This window comes from Gadus macrocephalus, chromosome 20 (genome assembly GCF_031168955.1).
Source record: "Gadus macrocephalus chromosome 20, ASM3116895v1".
In the NCBI taxonomy this organism is placed as follows: Eukaryota; Metazoa; Chordata; class Actinopteri; order Gadiformes; family Gadidae; genus Gadus; species Gadus macrocephalus.
Window position 1 is genome coordinate 1,326,714 of NC_082401.1, and position 27,569 is coordinate 1,354,282.

Sequence of the window (27,569 nt, forward strand, 5' to 3'; positions counted from 1 at the left end):
ACCTGGGCAGCAGGAGCGCTCAGGGACAGAGGAGAGCAGGCTGCTGCCTAGCAACAGCACTGCTCCCTCCCTCTGGACCGCCCTGCAAGGGATGCACCTGTTTCTCAGCAGGAGTGGGGGGCTGCTGCTGTACTTTCTGCAGCGAGCCCCCCAGGCCAGACAGGGACCGGGGGACGGGGGGAACGCAGCCGACACCCAAACCAGCAGTAAGGAGCTGGCAGACGCATCTTGGTTCAAACCCAGAACCTCTTCACGTGGATATTCAAATCAAATCAAAACACATGATGCGAGATGCAGACAGGTTTCATGTCAACGTTTCTCCCTGAAGGCACACGCCTTCTGTCCGGCCTAATGCTCCCCAAGACCCATCCTGACAGGACACATCCTCGCCCCGAACCGGACATGACACAAGAAACCCCAAGGATCGCCAGAACAGATGACATGACGAGTCCGAATGGGCTGCCTCAGCAGGGGACGGGGACAGAGACAGTTACAACACAAGACTGAGAGAGAGAGAGAGAGAGAGAGAGAGAGAGAGAGAGAGAGAGAGAGAGAGAGAGAGAGAGAGAGAGAGAGAGAGAGGGGGAGAGAGAGAGAGAGAGAGAGAGAGAGAGAGAGAGAGAGAGAGAGAGAGAGAGAGACAGACAGAGCGAGACAAAGAGAGCGAGACAGAGAGAGAGAGACAGAGAGACAGAGAGACGGAGAGAGAGAGAGAGGGTGAGAGTCACATTGACAGCGAGAGAGTCAGAACGTAAGAGATTGAAGGAGCGAGGAAAGGGGAGGGAGATATGGAGAGGGGAGATGAGAGAAACAGAAGAGCCATTAAGTCGCACTTTCCCTCCATGTGGGACTGTCTATTTGTGGACTGAAGCTCTCCATCCTTTGGACATTTGTTTCCACTAAATGAGCTCATGGCTAATTTAATGTGTGCGTGTGTGTCCTTGTGTGTGCGTGTATGTGCTTGTGTCTGTGCTTGCCCATGTGTTTGTGTGTGTGCGTGCACGTGTGTGTGGTGTCTCAGACGTTCCAGACAGCCAGAACCAGACTATGGCCCCAGCTGCAGGCTGCTGTGTTGTGGTGTTCGGACTAAGAACCCCTCCCTATCCTCCAGTCGCCGCTGAGAAGGGGCGTCTGGAGGCCAGGTCAGCCCCTCTGGATCTGTTACAAAGCCCCAGACACAGGGGACCTACACTGCGGCACTCTGGGCCATCGACACGCAGAGGGGTACCGCGGGAGAGATTTAACTCCCATCTCTGCTCCACAATGTGGCTCAACAGCCCCACCTAGGGCCCCACACTAGATGACACGCAGAACCACACAAATCTAACTCTTGACATGTGGTCCACTTTGTGAACAGGCTACAGGACGGCTCCACTGATGTGTGGGCATCTATAGACAGATCAGCGGCCTGCGTGGGTGCTGCTAACACAATATTCATATTATGTCCACTGAATTTACTCAAAAAAAGATTTCCTTGTATACCTTCGACTAAGACTATTGATGCAGTTCCCATCTCAGACTGAATGGTGCCTACAGGACCTCTGGTATTTCTCACGGAGAATTTCATACATCTCCTTTAGTTCAGTGCTCCGTGCTCTCAGGGAAATGCTTCACACAGAGAGTCGCTACAGGGCGCTAGAAAAGGATTCCATCAGGAAGGAGTCGCAGCATCAATACACAACGGCCAAACCCTGTCCAACAGCTGGGGCGCACTAGACAACATTCTGGTCGCTTTGGACACAAACACGCAGACAGAAGCATGCACAAACGCGACACACACACACCAACGAGCAAACACGCGCTAAGGAATCAGAGATGGTAGAAACACAGAATTACACAAACGCGCACACACACACACACCGAACACACATACAAACCGAACACACACACACACACGCACACCAAACACACAAACACCACTCACACACACACACACACACACACACACACACACACACACACACACACACACACACACACACACATGCTTGGACAGGTCCTCCTCCTCTGTGTTGTGTGTTTATGATGGGATGTATTTGGAGGAATACAATCAAATCAATTGCATAACGTTTGTTTGTTCAAATAGCTCCTGGAATGTTATTCAGAGGCAAGGGGATAAGACATGACTAAGAGTCGAAGCTGGGTGATATAAAGTGTCTTTCCAAATCCCACGGTGTTGAAGTGCTTCAGGGCTGAGGTGAAGCCACCCCTCTGATTGGTCAGGATACAGCCAGTGGATACGTGACCACACCGAAATGGATCCAGCCACAGCTCTGATATAGTTTTAAGAGACTGGCAGCATAAGAACACATCAGGAACGGCCAAACTAACGGCTTTGATTGGACCCAAGAGGCTTTCTAAATAGAAGGAGCCTTTGTAGCATGCTGAGCTCTGTGCTGTGGCCTAGATAACTTCTGTTGGAGGATGGCTGGTTGATACCGGACACAGAAAATGGAATGCAACCAGGTAGAACCTCACAGCACCAGAGGAGGGTGAATTTAAACTAAAAATAAAACACCAGTACAAACTCACTGTTGTTAAGGACATCAACATTCGGTGAGAGACAGATCTCCACGGAGTCATCACCATTCAGATGTTAAAAAAAAAAAACTTTTCACAGAGCTATCATCCCAGTGTAGAAACAGTGTCACTCATAATATTAGATTTGGGTCTGCTGCTGTTGTGTACCGGGGGAGGACAGCAGACCTATTCCCACTAGTCTACTGCCAGCCCCAGGGCACACGGAGAAGACCCTTGATGAATGCTATAAGCCACACCTGTGTTCATTCTACAATCAGGGTAATGTCGACAAGGGCTCCATAAATCTAGGCCCGTAGGAGCAGCCCTCACACTCTAACACAATGTCTACCATAACCAAACAGGAGGAGGAACACAGTGTTTGTGTGAGGAGATAAACTCACCATCTGCCGTTTCCATGACACCAGCGTGGTGGTGATGTCCCTGGGGAGCGGCCCTCGTGGAGCCCCCCTGGGAGCGCTCCGACAGCCCTGTCACGTCGGGGGGGACCCAGTGGTTATCTGGGGGTTTGGTGGCGGTGTCGGGGGAAGGTTGGGGGAACAAAGGTCAAACGCCTGATGTTGTCGGTCGGTTCAGTCATATCAGGTCTGTGAGCAGAAGAGAGCTCAGATCGCCCTTTTCTCTCCACCTGTGTGGTATGGTCGTGTTGCAGCTCACAGCAAACACAAACTCGGCCGGCACTAGCAAACGTTTCCTGGGGGGTAGACAAACTAAAACAGCCGAGTCTCCCCCAGTCCGCTGTGTGTACTCGAGGGCGGCCTGGGAGTCAGTGGGCCTGGGAGTCAGTGGGCCTGGGAGTCAGTGGGCCTGGGAGTCAGTGGGCCTGGGAGTCAGTGGGCCTGGGAGTTCCTTGCATTGAGTGCATGAGTGTGTGTTGGTATGGAATCCAGCCGTCCCTTCTGGACCGCTCGCCCTCCAGAAGGGACGGCACGGGGCCTCCTGATAGGTCAACACTCAAGAGACCGCCTGCTAGAGTACACACACACACACACACGCACACATAAACACACACACACACACACACAGGAGCTCATACATGCACGGCCAGAGATGACGATACACACACACACACACACACACACACACACAGAGAGCAATGATGGAACAACAACACACACACACACACACACACACACACACACACACACACACACGCACGCTACTGAAGGCAGTTGAATCCAGTGAAACCCTTCAGGCTGTCTGGGACATGTTGAGCGAGGAGCATCGGTGACGAGACCTCACTAAACGCGGCTAAACACAGCCATCAGACATGCAATTGTCTGATTAGAATTGAAACGCTGAAGCACTCTTTTCCTTTGTCTGGCCGAGTGTGGCAGCCTCCGCCAGGCCCAGAGAGAGATAAGACGCTGATTGGCAGACACAGGCACACACACTCTCTCACACAGAGACACACACACACACACAAAGACACACACATTTTCTCACACAGACACACACATTCTTACAAACTCACACAGACACAAACTCTCAAAAAGAAACACACACACACACAAACACACACACGCACACAAACACACGCTGCAGATACATTGCTCTAAAAAGTGCTTAAGTCTGCACTCTAAACCTTAGAAAAACTAGCAGAGCGAAAGCTCCTATCTGGCTGCTTCTGCTGCACTCATCCCAGACAGTAGAGTCTGGATTTGTCAGGTCTTGCCCAGAGCTCTGAGGGAGTCTATTAGGTCTCCAGTCCCACACGGCAAACCACAGAGGGACTGGTCCGGTCTCAGCGGGAGGTCAAAGGTCAGAGGGTGCCTGGCTCCGCCCACCAACGTACTTCCGCTCAATTTTCATTTCACTTCAGTACTACGTCTGGGTTTGAGGTATACTTGCAGGTTTTCTCCGGCAAAATTCTGCCGGTCCAATCACCGAACAGAGGGAGTGGCTGAGAACAATGACGTTGAGGGCGTGCGCTAGTTTGTGTTGTAGTCAAACATTAGCGATTGGTTATGGCAGATCCAGAGTGGCACAGATCCAATAGTTTGAAACTCCAACAGACACCCGCCTTCAATGGAGTTAACGTTTGTCAATGGAGAGAGGCCAGACTCTCTGTGCAAATTAAATGAAGTACGAGAGTCTGGTAGGACCAGAATACCAGAATGCCACATTTAAGTTAAATACGGCGGTTTCATCAGTTGCACCTCATCTTGATTTAGCAGCTGGTAATTATTATGAACCTCCTTCACCCAATCAACGAGGCCCAAAGTCAGACCACAGCAGTCCAGTAACGATATTCCACTTGCTCGCCGCTGCCCATTCACCGAGGCTATATCAGTGTTTAATCCATGATCTATTCAGTAGCACACCGTCTCCCTTTAATTCTCACACAGTAGCATATGGATCCTGCCTTTTATGATGTGTTCAATGTGAATGTGATGCACGTCATCTTGGCCTTTATCTGTTCTTCTTGATGTTCATTGTGGCTGTTTCACGAATAGGCGAAATTCCTTTAGCTAATAAATCAATTCCCACGATTAATGAAGAACGTTTTGTTCAAATGAATGCCATCTTGTTTTACTAGGCTACGGGCAAATACTTTAGACAGATAATTTGGTAATAAGCTTGATCTGTATGAGACTGGGGTGTATTTAACGGTCTGTGGATGAGAATAGTACTGGGGTGTATGTAACAGTCACTGGATGAGACTAGTACTGGCGTGTGTGTAACGGTCTCTGGATGAGACTAGTACTGGGGTGTGTGTAACGGACTCTGGATGAGACTATTACTGGGGTGTATGAGACTAGTACTGGGGTGTATGTAACGGTCTAAGGGGTCTGGATCAGACGAGTACTGGGTTGTATGTAACAGTCTCTGTATGAAACAAGTACTGGGGTGTATTTAACGGTCTAAGGGTCTGGATGCCAGTAGCCTAGTGGAACAAATTAAATCAATACAGACGATTGTGGAAGAGAAGAGAGCATTTTGTTCCCATGAATGCAGTCTCTGCATTCATGGGAACAAAATCCACAATCGTCTGTATTGATTTAAATTGTTGAATGAATAAATATTGTCGATTGGCTAAAGCCATACTGAACATCAAGGAGAATAGATGTTGGCCGACAATATCAAACATTTGATTCAGATTGAACACGGCCGTAAAAGATGGAGAAATGGATCTCACTTTCTGACAACTGAAGGGAGACAGAACATGGTGAAGGTGTAGTAAATGCTTCGCCTATCGTGGTGATCAGAGTATAGTGAAGGCTTAACCTATCATGGTGAAGGTGTAGTAAATGCTTAGCCTACTGCTTGTCTCTGATAGAACACGGGTTAACTATCCCATAAATGATGGTAATGGTGAATTGATCGCGAAGAAGTTAACAATCCTGAATGGACTGCTTTGGTCTCACGTTGGATATCAGTGATAAGGTGAAAAGGTGCAGAACTACTGGTTGTAAGATCAAGGGGAGGAGCTCATTTGACCAACGAAGACACTGTATTTCACCCTCTTATAAAAAAAGAGTTAAATAGTGCGTAAAAAAACGTTACAAAGCTGGCTCTTTCAAAGACGGCATTGTATGGCTTAGTATAATTCAACAGCGAAAAATGTGGCATTTTGAGATCCCAAATGCTAAACTTTACGTCACTTTGAATCAACACACGTCCACAATGAGGTGTAGATGTGTCCCTTTTGGCCTTCTATCACACTAACAGAAACCACGTTAAGAAATGAACACACTGATCGCCTCCCTTTGTCACAGATCAAATCAAACACACTAAAGAGTTGGCAGTCTGTATGGGACAACCCGGGACAATTGGTCTGTGTGTTCGTACGCATTCGTTACCATGGAGACTCATGTACTGTGCTGCATGTGTGTCTGGATCCTGGGTGCGTGTGTCCTGTGGGGTCACTGACCTAGCTGGGTGTGGGCCATGAGGTCGGCCAGGGCGTTGGCGTTGAGCACGTGCCCGCCGCCACTGCTGTGGTTGGCGGTGACGGAGGTGTTGTTGGAGGTGACGGCGGTGTTGTTGGTGGTGTTGTTGGCGGTGAGGGCGGTGTTGTTGGCGGGGATGGTGGAGGTGTTGCCGGTGGTGTTGCTGTTGGCCCCCCGTCCCCCGGGGTGGGATGAGGTGGAGGAGGCGGAGGATGAGGTGGTGGAGGAGGAGCCCTGGATGACGCGGTTGAACCAGTGCTCCGCCCCGGGGTGGGCGAGGCCCGGGAACGGGGCGGTGGCCGTGGTCAGGCGGCCCTGTCGCCGTAGCGACCCCTCGTCCTCCGAAGCCGACGATGTGTCTGTGTTAAGGTGGAGAGAGAGGGGGGACCGTGTCACTAACAGCACACACACACACACACACACACACACACACACACACACACACACACACACACACACACACACACACACACACACACACACACACACACACACGCATGCAGTTTACAGGCAATGCTGTCCCATACCATGGCTATGTGGTTGAACATTAAAGGACAGGTCTGGGGATCAAACCATCATAACCATCTCTCCCAGCTGCACTGGGACATCCATCACCAGTATGACTTGTCTAAATCATTGGTTCTGCTCAGAGCATTTTGCCTTAACAAGCCTCGGATGTAAATAACAAGAGTAAAGCACTTGGGTCTTTGAGGTGAGGCCTTTAAGAACTTGGTGGTGAAGTCATATTGTCCACACAGTCAGAAGTGACAGGTTCACATTGACTCCTAAAGACCAGAGTGCTGTATCGCTCTTGTTGGTGTTTGTATTCTTGGCAGCTCACCCTAAATGCTCTTCAGCAGAATCAGAACCAGGAAGTCATGTTGACTGGGGGTTCTGGTAACGGATGTTTGAGTGAAGCCAGGAGGGAGGGGTACGACGGTTTGATCATTCAGACCTGGAGGGTCTTTAAGATAAGACAGCACTTTAAACATTGCAGATGGGAGATCGGGGATGCATGACAAGCATGTAAGCCAGCGGTCTTACATGTTTGGGATGGAAACCACAGCAATGCTTTGTTGTGATTTCTTTATGGAGCTTATATACACACAGGAGCGTTACATATAAGTAGGAAGCAGAGGGGGAGGATGGAGGCGTGGTGTTGGTTTGAAAGGAGGGTGGTCTGATGTCCCCAGCATGGCTCGGTTGGTCTGGTGTATTCACACCAGGGAAAGGGAAGGTGTGTACTGATGAAAGTACTGGACTGAACGTGTGAGTGGCGAGTCAGGGATCAGTCAGGCCTTACTGTCAGCCCTAGGCTCTGGATCCCAGAAACATGTCTACACCGAGGATAAGACATAAGGTTCATGTGATTGTGTATCTAGTTCATCTTCACTGCCTCCTGTATGGGACAATAGTAAAAAAAAAGCTATTATGGAATGCGATTGAATTCCCAGTGACAGGTCATTAAGCAGCAGGTTGAGGTCAGACACCTAGGCACGCCTACAGGTAGACTGCGTAGACATTGGGAATGGAACCAGGAACAACACCCGCGCCACAGCACCATTAGCTTCAATAATGAGCGAGCACAAGTAAACAGACTAGACATCAGTGGTCTGTATCAATAATGAGCCAGCACAGGTAAATAGACTCTAAACATCAGTGGTCTGACTCTGTATCAATAATGACCCAGCACAGGTAAATAGACTCTAGACATCAGTGGTCTGTATCAATAATGAAGCAGCACAGGTAAATAGACTCTAGACATCAGTGGTCTGTATCAATAATGAAGCAGCACAGGTAAATAGACTCTAGACATCAGTGGTCTGTATCAATAATGACCCAGCACAGGTAAATAGACTCTAGACATCAGTGGTCTGTATCAATAATGAGCCAGCACAGGTAAATAGACTCTAGACATCAGTGGTCTGTATCAATAATGAGCCAGCACAGGTAAATAGACTCTAGACATCAGTGGTCTGTATCAATAATGAGCCAGCACAGGTAAATAGACTCTAGACATCAGTGGTCTGTATCAATAATGAGCCAGCACAGGTAAATAGACTCTAGAACAGGGATGGGCAAATGGCCCCTGTCGCTCAGTGCGGCCCGCAGATAACTTAAAATGTAATTGAAAGTTTATTCAAAACTTGTTGTTTTTACAGAAACCTCGATCAAGAAAACCATACCTTTCCGTCAAGATGGGAACCAGAATATCTGTTTATAGAATTCAAAGGCAAACCTTGAAAGGCGCCTCTAAATTAAATGTATTATTATTATTATTAAACCCATGTGTCTAGTTTGCTTAAAAAACTATATCAGAAAGATTTAAACTTGGGTCACCACAACAACTACTATAACTGCAATGAATATGATGCAGTTATAAGTTGTTGCACTTAAAGTTGGGCAACTGTTTTTCAGTTTTGTGCCATCCTTGAATGATGACGTATGTGAGCCCTTTGCACTGAAAAAAATACAAATCACTCATGTGGCATGTTTGGCACTTTTTGTATTTGTCGTTTAACAAGAGTAAAGACATTTAAAAAAAATGCATTTGAGCATGGAAAATATGAATTTAATGCATGTTGGTTCAATTAACAAAGAGACATATATATACACAAATATCTTGTTCTTATTTAGAATTATTTTGTAGCTTGTCTCATATCCGATTATTTGAAGTGCGCGGTCATATGGCCAGCACAGGTGAATAGTTGTCTGACATTGTTGGTTTACATCAATCTTTTCCATTATGGATTGTGATTGTTAAACACACCCTGGATATTCAATCTCCCGCAGCAGCAGAAACTAACTTTCAGTCTGTTTTCACCTTAGATTCTAGGCAGGGGCATCAATTCAAAAACGAATGCATTCAACCTTATCTGCAAGGTGCCAACAATCGGCTGTGGCTCCTCACAGAATGATTGATTTTGTAAATGCCTTATCTGAGGAGAGCCCAAATCAAGGGATGAGGTGAGAAAGAAAACACTGCAGGAAAGAATAGAGGTGAACATCACCACTCATCAACCACATCCCACTGAATAAACCAGCTCTCAGTGTTCATTCTGCTAAACCACACTGACCAGAGTAAACACCCTTTCATGGAGTCAGATGTGAGGGACCCGATGGCCAGGGGGCTGCTCTGCCTCTCTGAAGGGGCCATAGCCTTCATTTAGATAGATGAGCCACGGGTTGGTGAAACGCCTAAACTCTGAATTAAACCATCTTGTTGTGGTTTTTGGTGGACTATGAAGGACAAATTCATTAGAAATAAGGTTGTGGGAAAGCATCAATGTGTTGACAGCTGACCTCTGTGAATGTGTGTGTGTGTGTGTGTGTGTGTGTGTGTGTGTGTGTGTGTGTGTGTGTGTGTGTGTGTGTGTGTGTGTGTGTGTGTGTGTGTGTGTGTGTGTCTCTGTGTTTGTGATGAACCTGTACATTCTAATTCCATTTGCCTTTTAAATCGGATACATGACACAGAATCAATACGTTTATTCAAAAGCTCGAGACGGCAATCCAAAGGAGATTAGACTCCAGTTCCACACAAAATGCACCTCCATGCTTAGCATACACTATTAGTTTGTGGTCACTTGTTTACTGCTTCTTTTGCACATTGCAACCACTTTGGATCGGAAAAAAGAAGGGAAGAAACAATATAGAAACAGGATCAAATAACAGACCAACCACAGGCAGAACTGCGCTGTTTTGCTGAATATGAGATAAACTAGATACAAGAGTTCTTACAAAGAATTGATATAACCTTGAAACCAACAAGCAAAGCAACCACAACATACATGTCCTCCATATCAGGGCGACGTGTCAGCCCTAGCTCTCTGCCCTGCCCTAGCTCTCTGCCGTGCTAGCTCTCTGCCCCCGCGCTCGCTCTCTGCCGTGCTATGTCTCTGCCCCCGCGCTAGCTCTCTGCCCCCGCGCTAGCTCTGCCCCCGTGCTGGCACTCTGCCCCGTGAGGCTATCGGCCACCACGCTAGCTCCCAGTGCTAGCTCTCTGCCCCCGCAAGGCTTTTCACCCCGGCGCTAGCTCTCTGTCCCGGCGCTAGCTCTCTGCCCCAGCGCTAGCTCCCAGTGTTAGTTGTCTACCCCGGCATTAGCTCTCTGCCCCTGCTCACCACGTAGCAACGAGGGATCGTTCTGACACAATGCTTGCCCTCAGGCCGCCTTGGAAACACACGTAGGTAGCAGCACCCACTAGAAAATGGCCCAAAAGGCTGACGTCTTTGATATGACAGGTCAGGAATGTGATGAGGCCTCCCACAGGGCATTGGGGAGTAGGCTGGGAACCCGGTGGGAGATCCCCAGACAGACAGACAAACACATTGATCTACTGGAATGCCATATCCTGGACAGACACAAAGGGCTCCAGACTTCCTCCTACCACACGCTGGGACGCATGGAAGAGCACACGGCCTGCGTGTGCATTTTTACCTGTGTGTGTGTGTGCCATGTGCATGGCATGCACATGCGTTCGCATGTGTGTTTGTGCGTGGTCACTCTTCGTGTGAAAGCACGTGACACAATGGAACCAGCCCACAGTCATTTTACTCACTTAACATTTGCTGTCACTTTCTATAAGGTGTTTTAATCAACATGTTTTGGAAGCCAGACAGAATAAATATAATTGAATGGGCCTTCGGTTGGTCTTGTTCCACCACAGAGGGGAGGGCTCTCACCTGGGGGGGTGCATGCCTCGACGGAGGACTGAACTAGCACCGAGCGTCTCTTGGAGGGCATGGGCATCTTCCTCTCTTTGTACTTGGCCAAGGCTGCTTGGACGGCTTCTGTGTGCAGGTCTACCAGGAGGAGCAGGAGGAGAGAAAGGAAGAAGGAAACGTTAGAGAAGACATCTGGTGCTTATCACACAGAATAATCACAGTGAAACAGTAGAGCCGATGTCAAAACATAAAACCCTTTTGATGATCAGGCGGTCTTTCAGTTATCACTCACCGCACATCGAAGGTTTCATTTGAAATGATTGCTGGTGATGAAATGATTATTAGTTATAGTTGTACGAGGACTGATCGTGTTGTAGAGCCAGACTCATCCTATATCGAAGCACTCAGATCAGGACAGCGTTGCGTGTGTAGTGCTGTTCCCTTATAAACTACTCAGATCAGGACAACATTGTTGTGGACTGTAGTGCTGTTCCTTCTGTTCCCTTATAAACTACTCAGATCAGGACTACGTTGTGCTGTGTAGTGCTGTTTCCTGATAAACTACTCAGATCAGGACCACGTTGCGTTGTGTAGTCCTGTTCCTTGATAAACTACTCAGATCAGGACAACGTTGTGGTGTGTAGTAATGTTCCTTCTGTTCCCTGATAAACTACTCAGATCAGGACAACGTTGTGGTGTGTAGTGCTGTTCCTTCTGTTTCCTTATAAACTACTCAGACGAGGACTACGTTGTGGTATGTATTGCTGTTCCAAGATAAACTACTCAGATCAGGACAACGTTTTGGTGTGTAGTGCCCTTCCCTGATAAACTACTCAGATCAGGACCACGTAGTGATGTGTAGTCCTGTTCCTTGATAAACTACTCAGATTAGGACCAAGTTGTGGTGTGTAGTGCTGTTCCCTGATAACCTACTCAGATCAGGACAACGCTGTGGTGTGTATTGCTGTTCCATGATAAACTACTCAGATCAGGACAACGTTGTGGTGTGTTGTGCTGTTCCTACCTGACCTGAAGCGCTCATCCCTGGTATTGGTGGCCCGGGACTTGGGGTTTTTGTTTCCAGGGAGGGGGGCCTGCGCAGAGACCTGGATCCGGTGGTCCCGCTGCAGGGAAGGGTCTACACCTGCACACAAACCAGGGCCACAAACCAGGAAGACAGCAGGACCGTCAGCATTGGGCCTGGATAGACTAGTTAGTCATTTATCAGATTATTTAGCCATTTATCTGCTTAGTAATTATCAGACTATTGAGTCGTTTATCAAACATTTTAGCCATGAATCGGATTATTTAGTATCCCACGATCTAACCATTAATCAGATCATTATGTAATTTTTCTGACTGCTAGCCATTCATCAACTATTTGATCATGTATCAGACTATTATTTAGTCATAAATCAGACGATTCAACCCCTATCAGATGATTCAGCAATCATCAGACGATTCAGCCATTATCAGACGATTCAGACATCATCAAACGATTCAGACATTATCAGACAATTCAGCCCCTTTTCAGAGGAGTCAGACATTTTCAGATGATTCGGCCCTTTATCAGACACTATTGTCCAAAGGGAAACCCCCAAACTGAGGTTGAAACCCAGAACCTTCGGGCTTGGGGCCCAACACCCTCCCCACTGCTGGACCATCCTGCCCTGAGCCAGGGGAATAAGAATAGGAAGATTTCTTGCTGCTATAGCTAACCATGGCTCAAAAATATCTTCATCACAAACACAAACAAATTACAATCCGTACATATTCAGCCAAGTAATAACAGTATTCAGGGAAAATAGAAATCCATATAAAGCAGCAGGAGCTCTGTAACAAGGTAATCTGTAACAAGATGTAGAGTAGTAGGAGCTCTGTAACGAGATGTAGAGTAGCAGGAGCTCTGTAACGAGATGTAGAGCAGTAGCTCTGTAATGAGATGTAGAGTAGCAGGAGCTCTGTAACGAGATGTAGAGTAGCAGGAGCTCTGTAACGATATGTAGAGCAGTAGGAGCTCTGTAACAAGATGTAGAGTAGCAGGAGCTCTGTAACGAGATGTAGAGCAGTAGCTCTGTAACGAGATGTAGAGCAGTAGCTCTGTAACGAGATGTAGAGCAGTAGGAGCTCTGTAACGAGATGTAGAGCAGTAGGAGCTCTGTAACGAGATGTAGAGCAGTAGGAGCTCTGTAACGAGATGTAGAGTAGCAGGAGCTCTGTAACAAGATGTAGAGTAGCAGGAGCTCTGTAACGAGATGTAGAGCAGTAGGAGCTCTGTAACGAGATGTAGAGTAGCAGGAGCTCTGTAACGAGATGTAGAGCAGTAGGAGCTCTGTAACAAGGAGCTCTGTAACGAGATGTAGAGCAGAAGGAGCTCTGTAACAAGGAGCTCTGTAACGAGATGTAGAGCAGTAGGAGCTCTGTAACGAGATGTAGAGCAGTAGGAGCTCTGTAACGAGATGTAGAGCAGTAGGAGCTCTGTAACTAGATGTAGAGTAGCAGGAGCTCTGTAACGAGATGTAGAGTAGCAGGAGCTCTGTAACGAGATGTAGAGCAGTAGCTCTGTAACGAGATGTAGAGCAGTAGGAACTCTGTAACGAGATGTAGAGCAGTAGGAGCTCTGTAACGAGATGTAGAGTAGCAGGAGCTCTGTAACGAGATGTAGAGTAGCAGGAGCTCTGTAACGAGATGTAGAGTAGCAGGAGCTCTGTAACGAGATGTAGAGCAGTAGGAGCTCTGTAACAAGATGTAGAGCAGTATGAGCTCTGTAACGAGATGTAGAGCAGTAGCAGCTCTGTAACGAGATGTAGAGCAGTAGGAGCTCTGTAACGAGATGTAGAGTAGCAGGAGCTCTGTAACGAGATGTAGAGCAGTAGCTCTGTAACGAGATGTAGAGTAGCATGAGCTCTGTAACGAGATGTAGAGCAGTAGGAGCTCTGTAACGAGATGTAGAGCAGTAGGAGCTCTGAAACGAGATGTAGAGTAGAAGGAGCTCTGTAACGAGATGTAGAGCAGTAGCTCTGTAACGAGATGTAGAGCAGTAGGAGCTCTGTAACAAGATGTAGAGCAGTTGCTCTGTAACGAGATGTAGAGCAGTAGGAGCTCTGTAACGAGATGTAGAGCAGTAGGAGCTCTGTAACGAGATGTAGAGCAGTATGAGCTCTGTAACGAGATGTAGAGCAGTAGGAGCTCTGTAACAAGGAGCTCTGTAACGAGATGTAGAGCAGTAGGAGCTCTGTAACGAGATGTAGAGCAGTAGGAGCTCTGTAACAAGGAGCTCTGTAACGAGATGTAGAGCAGTAGCTCTGTAACGAGATGTAGAGTAGCAGGAGCTCTGTTACGAGATGTAGAGCAGTAGGAGCTCTTTAACAAGGAGCTCTGTAATGAGATGTGGAGCAGTCAGAGCTCTGTAGCGAGATGTGGAGCAGTCGGAGCTCTGTAACGAGATGAAGAGCAATTGGAGCCCTGCAAGCACGCCGAGTCTGTCAGCAAGCCGCTGAATATTTAAATGTTCTGCAACACTCCTTGTCAGTCTGTCTGTGATATAAAGTCTCTAGCCTCGTCCGACGTGTGTACCCGTAATATCAGGGAATCCGTTGAACTGGCTCCCCAGATGGAACACCAGGAGCAACAGACCCGGGGAACGAGGCCTCGCTCACCCGCAGTGCAGAAGGAGTTCCTAGCCATTAAGTTGCTGGTCGACACCCTACTAGTGCTACAATGGTGTCTAGATCTTCATAGCTGTGGACATCCTGAGAACACGGCTGTTACAGGACACACGTATTAAACTAAAGAGAGCAGAGTTAAAAGGTTTGTTCCTGGCATATCAGAGATCTCCTCCATATCATAGATCTCCTCCAGTGTGTGTGGTGATGGGAGGTTCAACCTGGGGGCATCCATTCTCAAAGCACCACCAGTGGGCAGCAGCACCCATCCCAGATTGTCATCAGTCCCTCTCGCCATCGATCACACACACCCCACCACACGGGGCCCTGCGAGGCGTCCTCCTCATCCGTCATTCAACCCTGTTTCGACCACGCCCACTTCAGTGGCCGCCACATGTAGGACACCAACGCGGGCACGGCCCCTCTTTGTCTCACTTTAAAGCCCTTCAAGTTCAAGGGGGGGGCTGGGGGGGACAGAGGCTGAAGGCTCAGAGGCTGCGGGCCCAGAGGCTGGAGGGCCCAGAGGCTGGAGGGCCCAGAGGATGGAGGCTGAAGGCCCAGAGGCTGGAGGCCCAGAGGCTGAGGGCCAAGAGGCTGAGGGCCCAGAGGCTGTGGGCCCTTCGAGTTCAAGGGGATCCAGAGGTCGGGGGCCAAGAGGCTTGGGCCCAGAGGCCGGGGGCCCAGAAGGCCGGGGGCCCAGAGGCTGGGCCCTGGGGGCCAGGAGGCCGGGGGCCCAGAGGTTGGTGATCCTCTCCTGTCAGATCATTGCACTTCCATGGAAGGTTCGACAGGGAAATTAAGTCTCTAGCTGGGTAGCAATGTGTGCGCTCCCTTCCTGACAAGAAACTGGCAGTACCACCGAATCTGCTACAGTCACTTCTAGTGCAATGCTTTAATGTCTATGCTATGTTTATGCGTTCAGATGTCTTTCATATCTTATTTTCAATGTGAGCAGGGCTCTAGGGGCAACGCAAACCATCTTCAAAGCTATGTTGCAGGGCAAGCATTAAAGAAATTGCAATGGACATGAATCAACACAGACACAATGAGAATTCAGGGCCACATTCTACGGCTCTTCATTTAGAAAGAGTCGTTCATAGGTCATCTTGGAGTCGGAGATCGCTTTGCCAACGCATTACTGCTCAGATGGAGCTGGCTGAGAGGCTGCTTTGGGTTGTTCTCTCTGTCCCATCTTCTGAACTTTCACCCCTGAACCAGACAGTGGTTGAGCTCAGCGAACGCGGTCTCAGAGGCTCTGCCAACAGTGTGGGTCATTTGAGGGCACAGGCAGCAACCCAAGGACACGCCAGCCTGCCAGATAGCCTGCCATTAACTATCCAGCCTGCCAGTCAGGCAGCCATACAGTCAGTCATTCAACAAGTCAGCTGGTCAGTCAAAGAGTCAGTCAACAAGCCAGTCTGATCATACAGTAGCAGCTTAGAGAGGATCAGTGAGCTCCACTCCGTCAGCAACTCTCAGACACACCAGCACAATCAGCAATGCTCAGCAGCAGCCAACACTATAGATTACATCTGCTATAAACCAGGACGAAATGCAGATGCATGTGCACACAAGCGCACGCACACACACGCAAACACAGGATTTTTATTACAAATTGATAAACAAACACATACCTAATCCAGATGTGTGCATGTTATCTAATTTAAAAACATGTGTGTTTAATAAGTGCAAACATCCGGAGTACTAGTTATCAAAATCGTAAAAGATCCACGTACATGCAGCCTCCCACACACACACACACACACACACACACACACACACACACACACACACACTTCTAGGCACGGACAGAGCGATAGCTTTTCCCAGCCCCCAGAGAACGCTGGTCTATCAAATCAGCCAGGCTACCGGGTCTGGTTGCCGGGGAGAAGTCACTTCACAGAAAAGTTGAAAGCAAGCCAATCAGAGTCAATACTCTGTCCCAACAAAGACGGCTATTGGCTGGGAGGGAGCCCTCATGAGTCAGCAGCACCTGTCTGACAGAGCCCTGCTCAAAGAACGGCTGACATAATCAGAGCATTTCCGTTAAGAGCCGCTTGACCAATGATGTGTGTTAACAGCTTCAGTTGCATAATCAGAGATTATCCAATTTGAACAATATCGCACAAAGTACTGAAATGGACCAAAAGTCGAGGTCGATAAAAGTAATGGATAAAATGTTGCAATGGATTTTTTTATTATGCATTATACTTAAACAACAACTAGTTAGGGAATACTTTTGCAAAACAAACCAATTCTAAAAATTCAAAAGCAGAGAAAAGCGGATCAAGCAGATAGATCCCATTATTCATGTTCAGTGAACACAGGAATAACTATAAATAAAACATTTTGAAAATGATTTTGATAAGATAGGTCTTCCAGTTTGAGGAGGAGAAGGAACAGATCTGGAGAGACCATCTACTGTCGAAGAACTGGTCCGGAGAGACCATACTCTGTAGAAGAACTGGTCTGGAGAGACCATTCTCTGTTGAAGAACTGGTCTGGAGAGACCATTCTCTTTCGAAGAACTCAGGGATGCAAACACATGTATGACAAAAAAAGAGAGCTACCCGAAGTCGGAAAAATGTGACGGCATGATATCCTATTATCATGAGAAGGCCTATGCTATATGCTATATGCCTAGAAAGATAAAAACTATATTAGTTACTCAGTTAAAGTGACTTTTTAAACAAAGTTAATTTATTTTCACACACACACAAACACACACCTCTGCATTGGGTTTCGGAGAAGCTGTGCAACACTTTGTGTAGTTATTGTTGTTGTCACTTTCCTGCGATGAATGTCTGCCTTACAGTGTGCATTTAGCACATCCTTTTTTCTCAATTTTTTGGAAAAAATCAGACAGTGGAAAGTTATGCTTCACTGAATACTCCTCAGTCGTGACTTCTAATTTTAGCCCGGACCACTTCCAACTGCACTTGCACCCTGCGTCCTGCTGCATAATAAGTGCATCCTTCTCCGATATTTCCCACCACAATCCTCGGGTCGGGCCGGGCCTTTGATCGAGCGTTTTTATTTTTATCATTGGTTTATTGGCCTAATCTGAGGAGAAATCTATGCCATAAACAGAAATATTATAGGCCTTTATTACACAGGTCTTCTCAATGCCGCGGAACGCTCCGTTCATTTTGGTAGTAGTCCGGTGACTTGTTAACCCCAGCGTCTTCCGTTGCTAAGCGACGTCACCGTCTTTGCGGACAATTTATAATTATTGCTCTGCAGTCAGTTGCACCAGCAGAACGTAAAGCCGATCATAAGTTTGGGTGTAAAGTCCGCCTTAACCCTACGCTCGACGTAGCTAGTGTCAAACTAAAGGTGTTCTAAATTTTGGTTGCACCACCATAACTTAAGTTGTAACGTTACTAGTAGTGCATAAATTGTACCAGTGTCGCTTTTAATGACGTTTAGGTAATTTCAAGCCAATCATTGACAGCTAACAATGTAAACAGGAAATACCGGCAAGTTTCCACCTTATCCGAGTGAAGACGCGTTAGCACCCAAATGAGAGGGCAAACAAAACAGTTTCAGTCATTTATTCTCTAAAATATGCTTGGACGGTATAGGCATGAGGTTAAGCTGATGGCGGATTTTATAATAAATAAATAAATATAATATTCCGCCCGGCAAAACCGAAATCGCGCATATAATTCGACATCATCATAATAAAGAAATGGATCGATACGGTCACGGACAATCTGTTCCCGGCGCAAACCGCGTTGAAACTCCTCTTCCCATTGCTCAAAACGAATAGCCATCTTTACCCTGCGTGTTGAAATCTTTATACGTTTTTTTCTTTTAACGGTTCTTTATCGTTAGTATGGAACTTACACCAGCTAGAGGGGAGGTGTAAAAGATAAGTTATAACTTAGTGTTACGTTGAAACTATCTGCTTGGTGCAACTGCTATTTTTTTAGTAGAGTGCAAAGTCGAACGTTTGGGTGATTTACGTTCAACGTAGCCTAAGTGGGACCTTACGTTCTGCTGGTGCAACCAGCTGCAGCTGATCAACACTTCGAATGCTGGTAACGAATAAATTGTAAAAAGGCACACCATGTGAAGTTATTTTTTTAGTTTTGGCAAGTAGCCGTGTAATAAGCGGGATCATGTAGGCCTATAGAACGTCGCCGGTCATTATAGAAATAAACCCCTTCAGGGCGAAGCAAGACGCCTTCGCTGCGCGTCGGTGTACTTTTCGCCCTGTCGGGGCTTATTTTCCCGATAAGGACCGGCGTTCTAACATTATCCCTTACATATATATTTAGCAGAGTAGGCCTAGTAACAAATGTGTACAAAGTAACATATGTGTTAAAATAAATGTCGGGTTGAAATCGGGCCCGGGCTCATAATTACAGTTTAATGTGTTGTGTCGGGCCGGGCTCGGACAGAATGTGCACGGGCTCGGGCCGGGTCGGGCTTGATTTTCTGGGCCCGATCTAAGCTCTAACGTGCGCATGCGCATCCAATATTTAACCTTCCGTCGACGCGACGGCAAGGGCTGTGATTGGTCCCCTAACAAAATCATTTCCGGAATCACTTTTCTTTACTTCGAAGGCTTGAGGGGTCTCAATCAGTCAGATTACGGAATATTGACACCTGCACGCGCGCACCGATGGACGCCCCCCCCCAAAAAAAACCTCTTCGGATCTGCACGAACCACACAGGTCCCCAAAATGTACTATAAAAAAGCGTGCCGTTTGCATGTCTGAGAACTGGTCTGGAGAGACCATCCTCTATAGAATAACTGGTCTGGAGAGACCGTCCTCTATAGCATTGTATGTAGAAGAACTGATCTGGAGAGCTGATCACAAGATGGGGCTGCGGTCTTCTCTTTCTTTAGCTGTACCAATCAGACCTTTTGCTGCTGCATGCGTGTTGGAACTACCATTGGTGTACTAACCATAGGGTGTCACTATACGCAGAGTCGCAGACGATGTGCTTTTGTATTTGTCCGATCTCTTACTGTACCACAAGTGCTTGACATACTCAATGTCTTGGCAAAATATCTGGATTTAAAGTTAACTTACAAAGAACCTAAAGCCTGCGAACCCAGCAGCACTACATATTATATTCACATAATTTCCCTTCAATGTAACTATATAACAATTTAAGTACCCAGGAATCGCTGGACTTACAACGATCTAGAGAACACACCAAACAAAATTGTTCCACAGATCGCCAAGATGGAGGGTAAGCAAAATAAATAAATTTACTTTCATCTTTGTCCCGACCTATTTTTCAAAGCCTACTGCTAAACTCTTTTAGATTCCGTCCTAGAACTCAATCCCTCCATGAAAAATGGTTATTGGCAAAATAAACTTCCTTAACTCACATAACCTAGAACCTTTGACCATACTATATAATGGTAGGAAGATTTGGATATGCAACTTACTAACACAGTCTGACAAAACGCCATAGACAGAATACGTTCATATTGAGTCTCTTTAAGTCTATGGGTGTTAAAGTCAATAAAAATGGCTTTAGTAAGTTCAATAATATTACTAGAAACACCGAGAGAACCTTCTCCTGGCGTCGTATTATTTGGTGGTCTCCATGGAACCTCCACACCGCCTGGCATGATAACAGAATTGGATTTGGAACCCTTTTTGCCAGGTCGCTTAAACTACTAAAGTGGTTCCAGGACATGGCAAACTATGAAATAATGAAATATCAAAGCCTCTTAGTCTATATTTTATATAGGTGCCAGCAAACCTACACTATCCTCTCCTCAGCCTCTGATTCAGGACCACTTAAAACAGACAGCTACATATGAGAGAGAGAGAGAGAGAGAGAGAGAGAGAGAGAGAGAGAGAGAGAGAGAGAGAGAGAGAGAGAGAGAGAGAGAGAGAGAGAGAGAGAGAGAGAGAGAGAGCATCAGACAGACAGACGGACGGTGAGAGAGCAGCAGAGAGATGGTCTACTCAAGCCAAAGACCAGGTCCACTAATAGATCCCAATGGAAACACCAGTGCACTAAGGGTCCTGGTTTCCACTGAGGCTGAGCCCGCCGAGAAACCAAGCCAAACCCCATGTCTCCCATGGGTCCAGGAGGCATCATGGATCAGAGAAGACACACACACTCCTCTCTTTGGACTCACCGCAAACCCACTTCATCTGAGTCTTACACCGAGCGAGGCCAGCCATGGTGAGCCACGGAGCAGAGTTAGAATATCTTAACCAGATGGTGGGATACACCGAGCCTGGAATTCATGGCACACGCAGCACGGCATTCTCATTAATGTTTTCATCTGCAGCATCTACACTCAATACATAACAGGATCAATAACATATCACTACAGCATTGATCAAAGGTCAGTGAGCACACGAGTATGTAATAAACTCCTTCCTTCTAATCAAATGCCACTTATGATGATTCATCAGTTTAACAGCTTGGTTTTATGGGGCTGGAGGGAGACATTCGACTGGGCTCGGCCCATCATCGACTCATTGCCCCACATGTACAATTACGGCCCTGCAGTCTAAACAGCAATGAGCCAGCAAAGCTGTGACACACGGTCCGGTTAAAACAGATGAACTGTTGAGATGAATAACAGAAAGACCCCATCCCAGGCTCACATCTTGCTCTCGCAATGAAGCAATATGTGACATAAAGCATCTAGCATTTCACATGAATCTTCCATTTCAATAGTTTTATTATAGTTATAGTTTGATCTTTTAATCCTAAACCCTTACACAAGCCTGAAATCCTCCATGGGAGTCAGCCTGAGTTTCGCTCCCACAAGGACATGCTAAAGGCAATGCGAGCCGGTTGCTAATGCTAAGCTATACACAGCAGCAGAATGCCCTCCAGAGGCACTGGAGGAGAAGTTTGGCACATGAATGGCCGACACTGGTCTTACCTTGTATCTGTGGGATGTACGGCGCCAGCAGCTTCCCCCTCTTCTTCTCATAGCCTTTCTGAGTTATGTCCCCTGAACACACACACACAGAGAGAGAGAGAGAGAGAAAGAGAGAGAGAGAGAGAGAGAGAGAGAGAGAGAGAGAGAGAGAGAGAGAGAGAGAGAGAGAGACAGAGAGAGAGAGAGAGAGAGAGAGAGAGAGAGAGAGAGAGAGAGAGAGAGAGAGAGAGAGAAGGAGAGAGAGAAGGAGAGAGGGGGGAGAGAGACACAGAAGAGTGACTGAGTGAGAGAGTGGAGGATGACTCATTAGCTGTGCGGCTGTGTCGTTTTGAGTGTGTGTACGTGCGTGTGTACATATGTGTGTGTCTGTGCACGTGCTCCACCTCACACTGCCAATCCATATGCACTGGCACCGCAGGGTACCACTAGAACAGGGTAGTGCATATCACATGACAAGCTACTGACCACCTGGCTTACAATACTGAGCAAGCACACAAACACACTCACACACACACACACACACACACAAACACAGAGACACACACACACACAAACAGACACACACACACACACACACACATAGACACACACACACACACACACACTGCAAAGAAAGAAGATGTGGTGAATCTCCTGCTCCATAGTTTAACGATAAAATCAGCTGGAGGAGGGGAACATTTAAAAGCTTGTTAGTCTCTGGCGAATGGAGGCTTCTCCAGGACACCACAGGCCGAGACAGTGCTGACTGCTCCTTCATAAGGCCAGGCTTCGGACCACAGAGTGAAGAGGCCGTCGGTGGGACCAGGTCTAGAAGTGTCGACACCTCACCTCAAATAACTGCTTTAATTCGGCTTAAGATTGACACATCGTCCTGTATGGGGCATATCTGAAGAATTCAAATAATTGAAGACTCAAACACAAATAGATTATTTGACACTTAACCATCAACTTCGATGTTGACAGACAGACATACAGTCAGGGACACCAACATGCACGTGCGCAAACATACACGCAATTACAGGCATACACACACGTATACACATCACAGACACACACTCCACCCCCACAAGACACACACACAAACACGCACACAAACATGCAAACAAACATACACGCACTTCGGTAAAGGGGTTATTTAAGAAGTGCAATACAATGATCCATGTTGCAGTTAAAGGCAGGTTGAACTTGAAATGCATCCTCTCTGTTGCTGGCGGCTTGCTTGTGTTTGAACAGAGAAGGTGGCCTGTCAGGGGTCGCCTGGGGAAGAGCTGTTTGAGTGGCGGCTCCTCCTTGAAAGCCTCCCTTTGTCTCTTGCTCCTCTCTGCCGGGCTGCTGTTTATCCTGTGTCTTAGAAAGCCTGGGTCTTCAGAAAGTCTCCAAACTTATGGATGTGCCGACCAGGGCTTGTGTGAGTGTGAGGGAGCGGCAGTGTGGTGACTGGTCTGTGGCCAGTCAGCACCGCTGGGTGGATCAACCTCTTGCTTCCTTCCCGACTTGTATTTAACTACATGACGTACTGATGAATGCTATTATGATGAACAGGACCACACTGTGTTGATTTGCAACCTTTACAGACGATTTGCTGAGAATGCTGGTGTCCAGACAGGCAGGATAATAAGCTTGTCTCTCCTACTGAAAGGCTTCCTCGTGCTGTCTGAGTTTTGGTTGGCTGTAAGCCAATCATGCGCTTACAAACCCCGCCTCCAGCAACATGAGCAGTCGTAACTATATGAATGAAAGAGATTGAATGGCGTAAAGTCAAAAGACAAAGTCAGAAGACTTGACTGGACTTAATTACCTGACTGAGAGGATTCTGGATAATTGAGTGTCGGGTTGTTGCACTTCCAGCCAGACGGTTCAACTGGGTTCAATCCCAATGTTTGCAGTTCACCTTGCGGCTACAAGCCTTATCCCCTCCCTGAACTAAACCTACACTTAAGCTTCTGTGGATGAAATACTATGTTCCATGTCCATATTGTTAACAAAGCTAGATAGAACTAGAACTAGAAAAAGAATGCAACCTTTAAACCCCAAGATAGCCACAAAAGAGGAAAGCCACTGGAAGTGGAGGGACTCAAAGGTCACGTTTGACTGTATTTTGGGTTAAGTGTAATTAAAATGTAATGACAACACTCTCCATTTACTGTGGGAGTGGGAAGCTAATTGATGTGCATTACATAAACAGAGCCAATCATGTCTATATGTGTCTGTGTGTGTCTCTGTCTTTTTCTTTGAATGTGTCTGTGTGTCTGTCTGTCTGTGTCTGTCACTGTGTATTTGTGTCTGTACCTAGGGGTGGTCAATAAGTATGTTTGGAACCAACTGGAGCTAATTGATTGGGTAGGATCTCATGGGACCGTGCTCGTCGCCCAGCTTGTGAATGCACCCTAGCATGTAACGCACTAGCATGAGACCTATTCTGCTCCTTTCACTCCTGTTCCTGTCGCTCCACACCTGTAGTGATGCTGGCAGCACAAACATACCATTACACTGTGATTTGTTTTCTCCTGTGTACATTCCATAACCCCAAAAATAAATAAATAAATAAATATATATATATATATATAATATATATATGTATTGTATCCTCTATTGCTAGGAACCACGGATATATAGACAGTGCTCCACCCTGGCAGGATGTTACAACGAGACAGCATTCTAGAAGCCGTTAACCATAGCAAACATCCCACTGGAACACAACGGCTGAACTATCTCACTACAGGACAACAAGGTGTGTGCTGCTGGTCACATCGCTGGTGCACAGCGTGTGTGTGTGTGAGCATGTGCGTGTGTGCGTGGCAGGTGACGCTGTTCACAATCCTGTCTCTGAGTCATGGCTGTGAAATATGCAGCGTTGTCAGGTGTGAGTCGTCCCGACCACGTCCCGCTAACACAATGCAGCACTGTACACACAAGGCTCAGCATGCTGGGGCAACAAACAAAATCAGGAGGGAGGAGGAGGGGGAGAGAGACAGAGACAGAGAGATTGAGAGGGATGGACAGAAAGACTAGTTACCATATCCTGCCAGTATTCTCACGAGATTCTCATCAGACTTCAGCCAAATAATCTGGTAGCAGACAGGCTGAATCAGGGTGAATGGGGTGTTTCACTATTTCACGTTGCCCTAGTAAACAAATCATCACCATGCAGACTGTACTGCAGCAATACATGGATAATCTCCCCTCCTGAATTTTTTTCTCTTACAAATTGCATATCTCCTCCCCCACCCAGAAGTTGCTACTGAATGCTGGACTGCTGGATCTGGCATTAACGTGTCGATAAAACAGCACATCTAGAATTTTTTCAGTGTTTTTAGAGTAAGTAATAATATAAATAGTCTATGCCTGTTCCACGCGTTCACTGTTTGTGGTGTGGTGTTTTGTGTGTGTGTGTGTGTGTGTGTGTGTGTGCCTGCACTCTCGTGTGTGTGCATAGAGCCATTGAGAGAAGGTGTGGCGGTCAAAATAAAAATACAGTTTTTTTCTATTTCTTATAATCAACCAAGTGATGCAAGCGCGTTGCGTGCCAAGAACCGAAGCCAGAGGGCTCATTTCCGGGATGGAACGGTCCTGAACAATCGCTGCTGAATAAATCTCCTTTCAGGGCTTTTATTGTTATTTCACAAGGAAGAGATAGAGAGGGACCGATGGAGCTGAAGAGAGAGAGAGAAACAAACAAACAGAGATTGAGAGAGAAAGAGAGAGAGGGAGAGGGAGAGACAAGCAAACAGAAAGAAAAAGGAAGAGAAAGAGAGAGAGGGAGATATCCAGATTTATGCTTTGAAGCCATATCAGCTAAGGGACAGCCTTCTTCAACCTGAGAACGTTGAAACGCTATGCAGGATGCAGTGACGATTGGTGCATGCTACATTCCAAGCAGGTGTAACTATTGTGACACCCTCTTCACTAGCCTCTCAGAAACGTGGACAAGAAGACTTCAGTTCCATTCTCTCTCAAATTATTCTGAGAGAGAAGAAAGAATAAAGACGAAACACCAAAGTTTTGTTTGATTTATTGAAACAACTCTGATTCCATAAGATTGGCCGAGCCCGTAGAATCCTCATCATGAGCCAAACGTTGCCATATACCGCAATACACGGCCCGTGAGCCGCAGAAACCCTGGGCTGAAAAGTTTGGCAGCGCTGGCTTATGGTTCAAGGATAGCAGATGATGTAGTCAACTGTCATGTTCTCAAAGCTGTACAACAACACAGGAGGTCCACATTGCACCAGATTGGTGCATTTAGTTCCTTCCACTGCAGCTTAAAACCTCAGCCGAGTCCCTAATGTGTGTTTGTGTTCCCCACGCACACACACACAGACACACACACATACACACACACACACACAGTCCGTTGGGCTAACCAGGCTGCTAGGTACAAGGGTAGCTCTAGAACTTCATCTAATTAGCATCTTGCACCAGAGAAATAAGTCTCCCCCCCAGACAAAAGCACACACTGCCTGGATTAGGGTGTCAGAGCTAGCGAAGCTACAGCGCCAAGCCTCCTATCTCCTTCTGCACTCTCTCTCTCTTAATACACGCGCGCACACACACACACACACACACACACACACACAGACACACACACACACACACACACACACACACACACACACACACACACACACACACACACACACACACACACACACACACACACACACATACACACACACACACACACACTCACACACACACTCATCGGCCTAAAGGCAAACCATTTGAATAAAAAGCTGCATAATTAGGCTTCATACAAAGATGCATAGGCAGTACTGATTGTATGTTATGATAATGCTGTTGCTGTGGAACATAGGACCACCCCCAGGGCAGGGGAATTGGGGTAAAGACTTGCTTGCTAGCTGATGAACTACACTGCAAACAAGCTGTACACTTTATGTATTTATAAGGAGCTTTAGGGTGCCCTCACACTAGGCCATCTGGCCGTGGCCGTGGCCGTTTTCACACCTAACCGTGCTCAAATCTGCCAGTGTGAGTGTGGCCAGTCTGGCCAGGCCAGGCCAATTTGGCCACTTGGGAGAGGTGTGCTGCTACGGTACGGGCCGCTACGGTACCGATGCTAATGAGCCGACACGCGCACATGCACGGCTACGCAACCTGAGCTGGATGACGTATAGTCCATGCGACGACCACGGACATAATAAAGGCGACGAGCCTTCTTTCCCATTAAACGGTAAACATATATCCAAATAAGCAACAGACTCAGCAAAGTGCGAACTGTGTTCTCTGTGTTGTTGTCCATTGTTGTTAGAACTCTGACTGGCGGCAGACTTTATTATGGTCTTATGGTCCATGCAACGGACGCTTGGTGATGACGTGTTACTTACGACGTGATGACGTATGTACAAGAGCCTACCATGGCCAGGCCACAGTTGCGACGGCCAACGGCCACGGCCAGATGGCCTAGTGTGAGTGCACCCTTAATTAGGTTAGAGGTGATCCACAACGAGGTGGAGGACCCTTCAGAGTAGATCATTCTGCTAATTCCATAATAGAAATATAAGGCTGTTGATTCATAATTGATTCCATCCAAAACCTGAAAAGACACACAATCCGAAGGGTAAAATATGTGGTCTGACTCCTTCTCTAAAGAGACACCCGCTAACTATTTAGTCCGTTTCCCCCCAGGACGTCACCTAAATACAGTCAACCATGTCAATCAGAGACCAGGGTCTGAATAATGCCTGAATGCCAGTTAACATGAAACGCAGCGACAAAAGTGGGCCCACATCAAAAGAAATTTCAAGGAGAATGACATCGTAGTCATAGTGGACCCAACAGCTCCAAGGAACTCCTGGCCCTTGGGTCGGGTGATGAAGACCCTACCGGGGCATGAAGGTCTTGTTCGCAGTGTCCTGTTGAAGACCAAAACCAACACTCTACAAAGGCCCATCGACAAGCTTTGCTTGGTCCT

The 27,569-nt window shown here is 47.1% G+C and overlaps 1 protein-coding gene across 7 annotated transcripts in view; it reads right to left on the bottom strand.

Moving 5' to 3' along the window:
• The window catches only part of dip2a (disco-interacting protein 2 homolog A), a 155,671-nt gene that overhangs the window by 68,939 nt on the left and 59,163 nt on the right, over positions 1 to 27,569 (bottom strand). For 2 of the 7 annotated variants that reach the window (XM_060040937.1, XM_060040936.1), the window contains exons 2-6: positions 21,638 to 21,709; positions 12,120 to 12,239; positions 11,114 to 11,233; positions 6,413 to 6,826; positions 2,922 to 3,038 (exon numbers count right to left, since the gene is read on the bottom strand). In XM_060040937.1, coding sequence (XP_059896920.1) covers positions 2,922 to 3,038; positions 6,413 to 6,826; positions 11,114 to 11,233; positions 12,120 to 12,239; positions 21,638 to 21,709 — 843 coding nt within the window. Of the gene's footprint in view, positions 1 to 2,921; positions 3,039 to 6,412; positions 6,827 to 11,113; positions 11,234 to 12,119; positions 12,240 to 16,394; positions 16,543 to 21,637; positions 21,710 to 27,569 lie in introns of those variants that run through there. The other 5 variants (XM_060040942.1, XM_060040938.1, XM_060040941.1 and 2 more) reach the window with 4 other exon arrangements.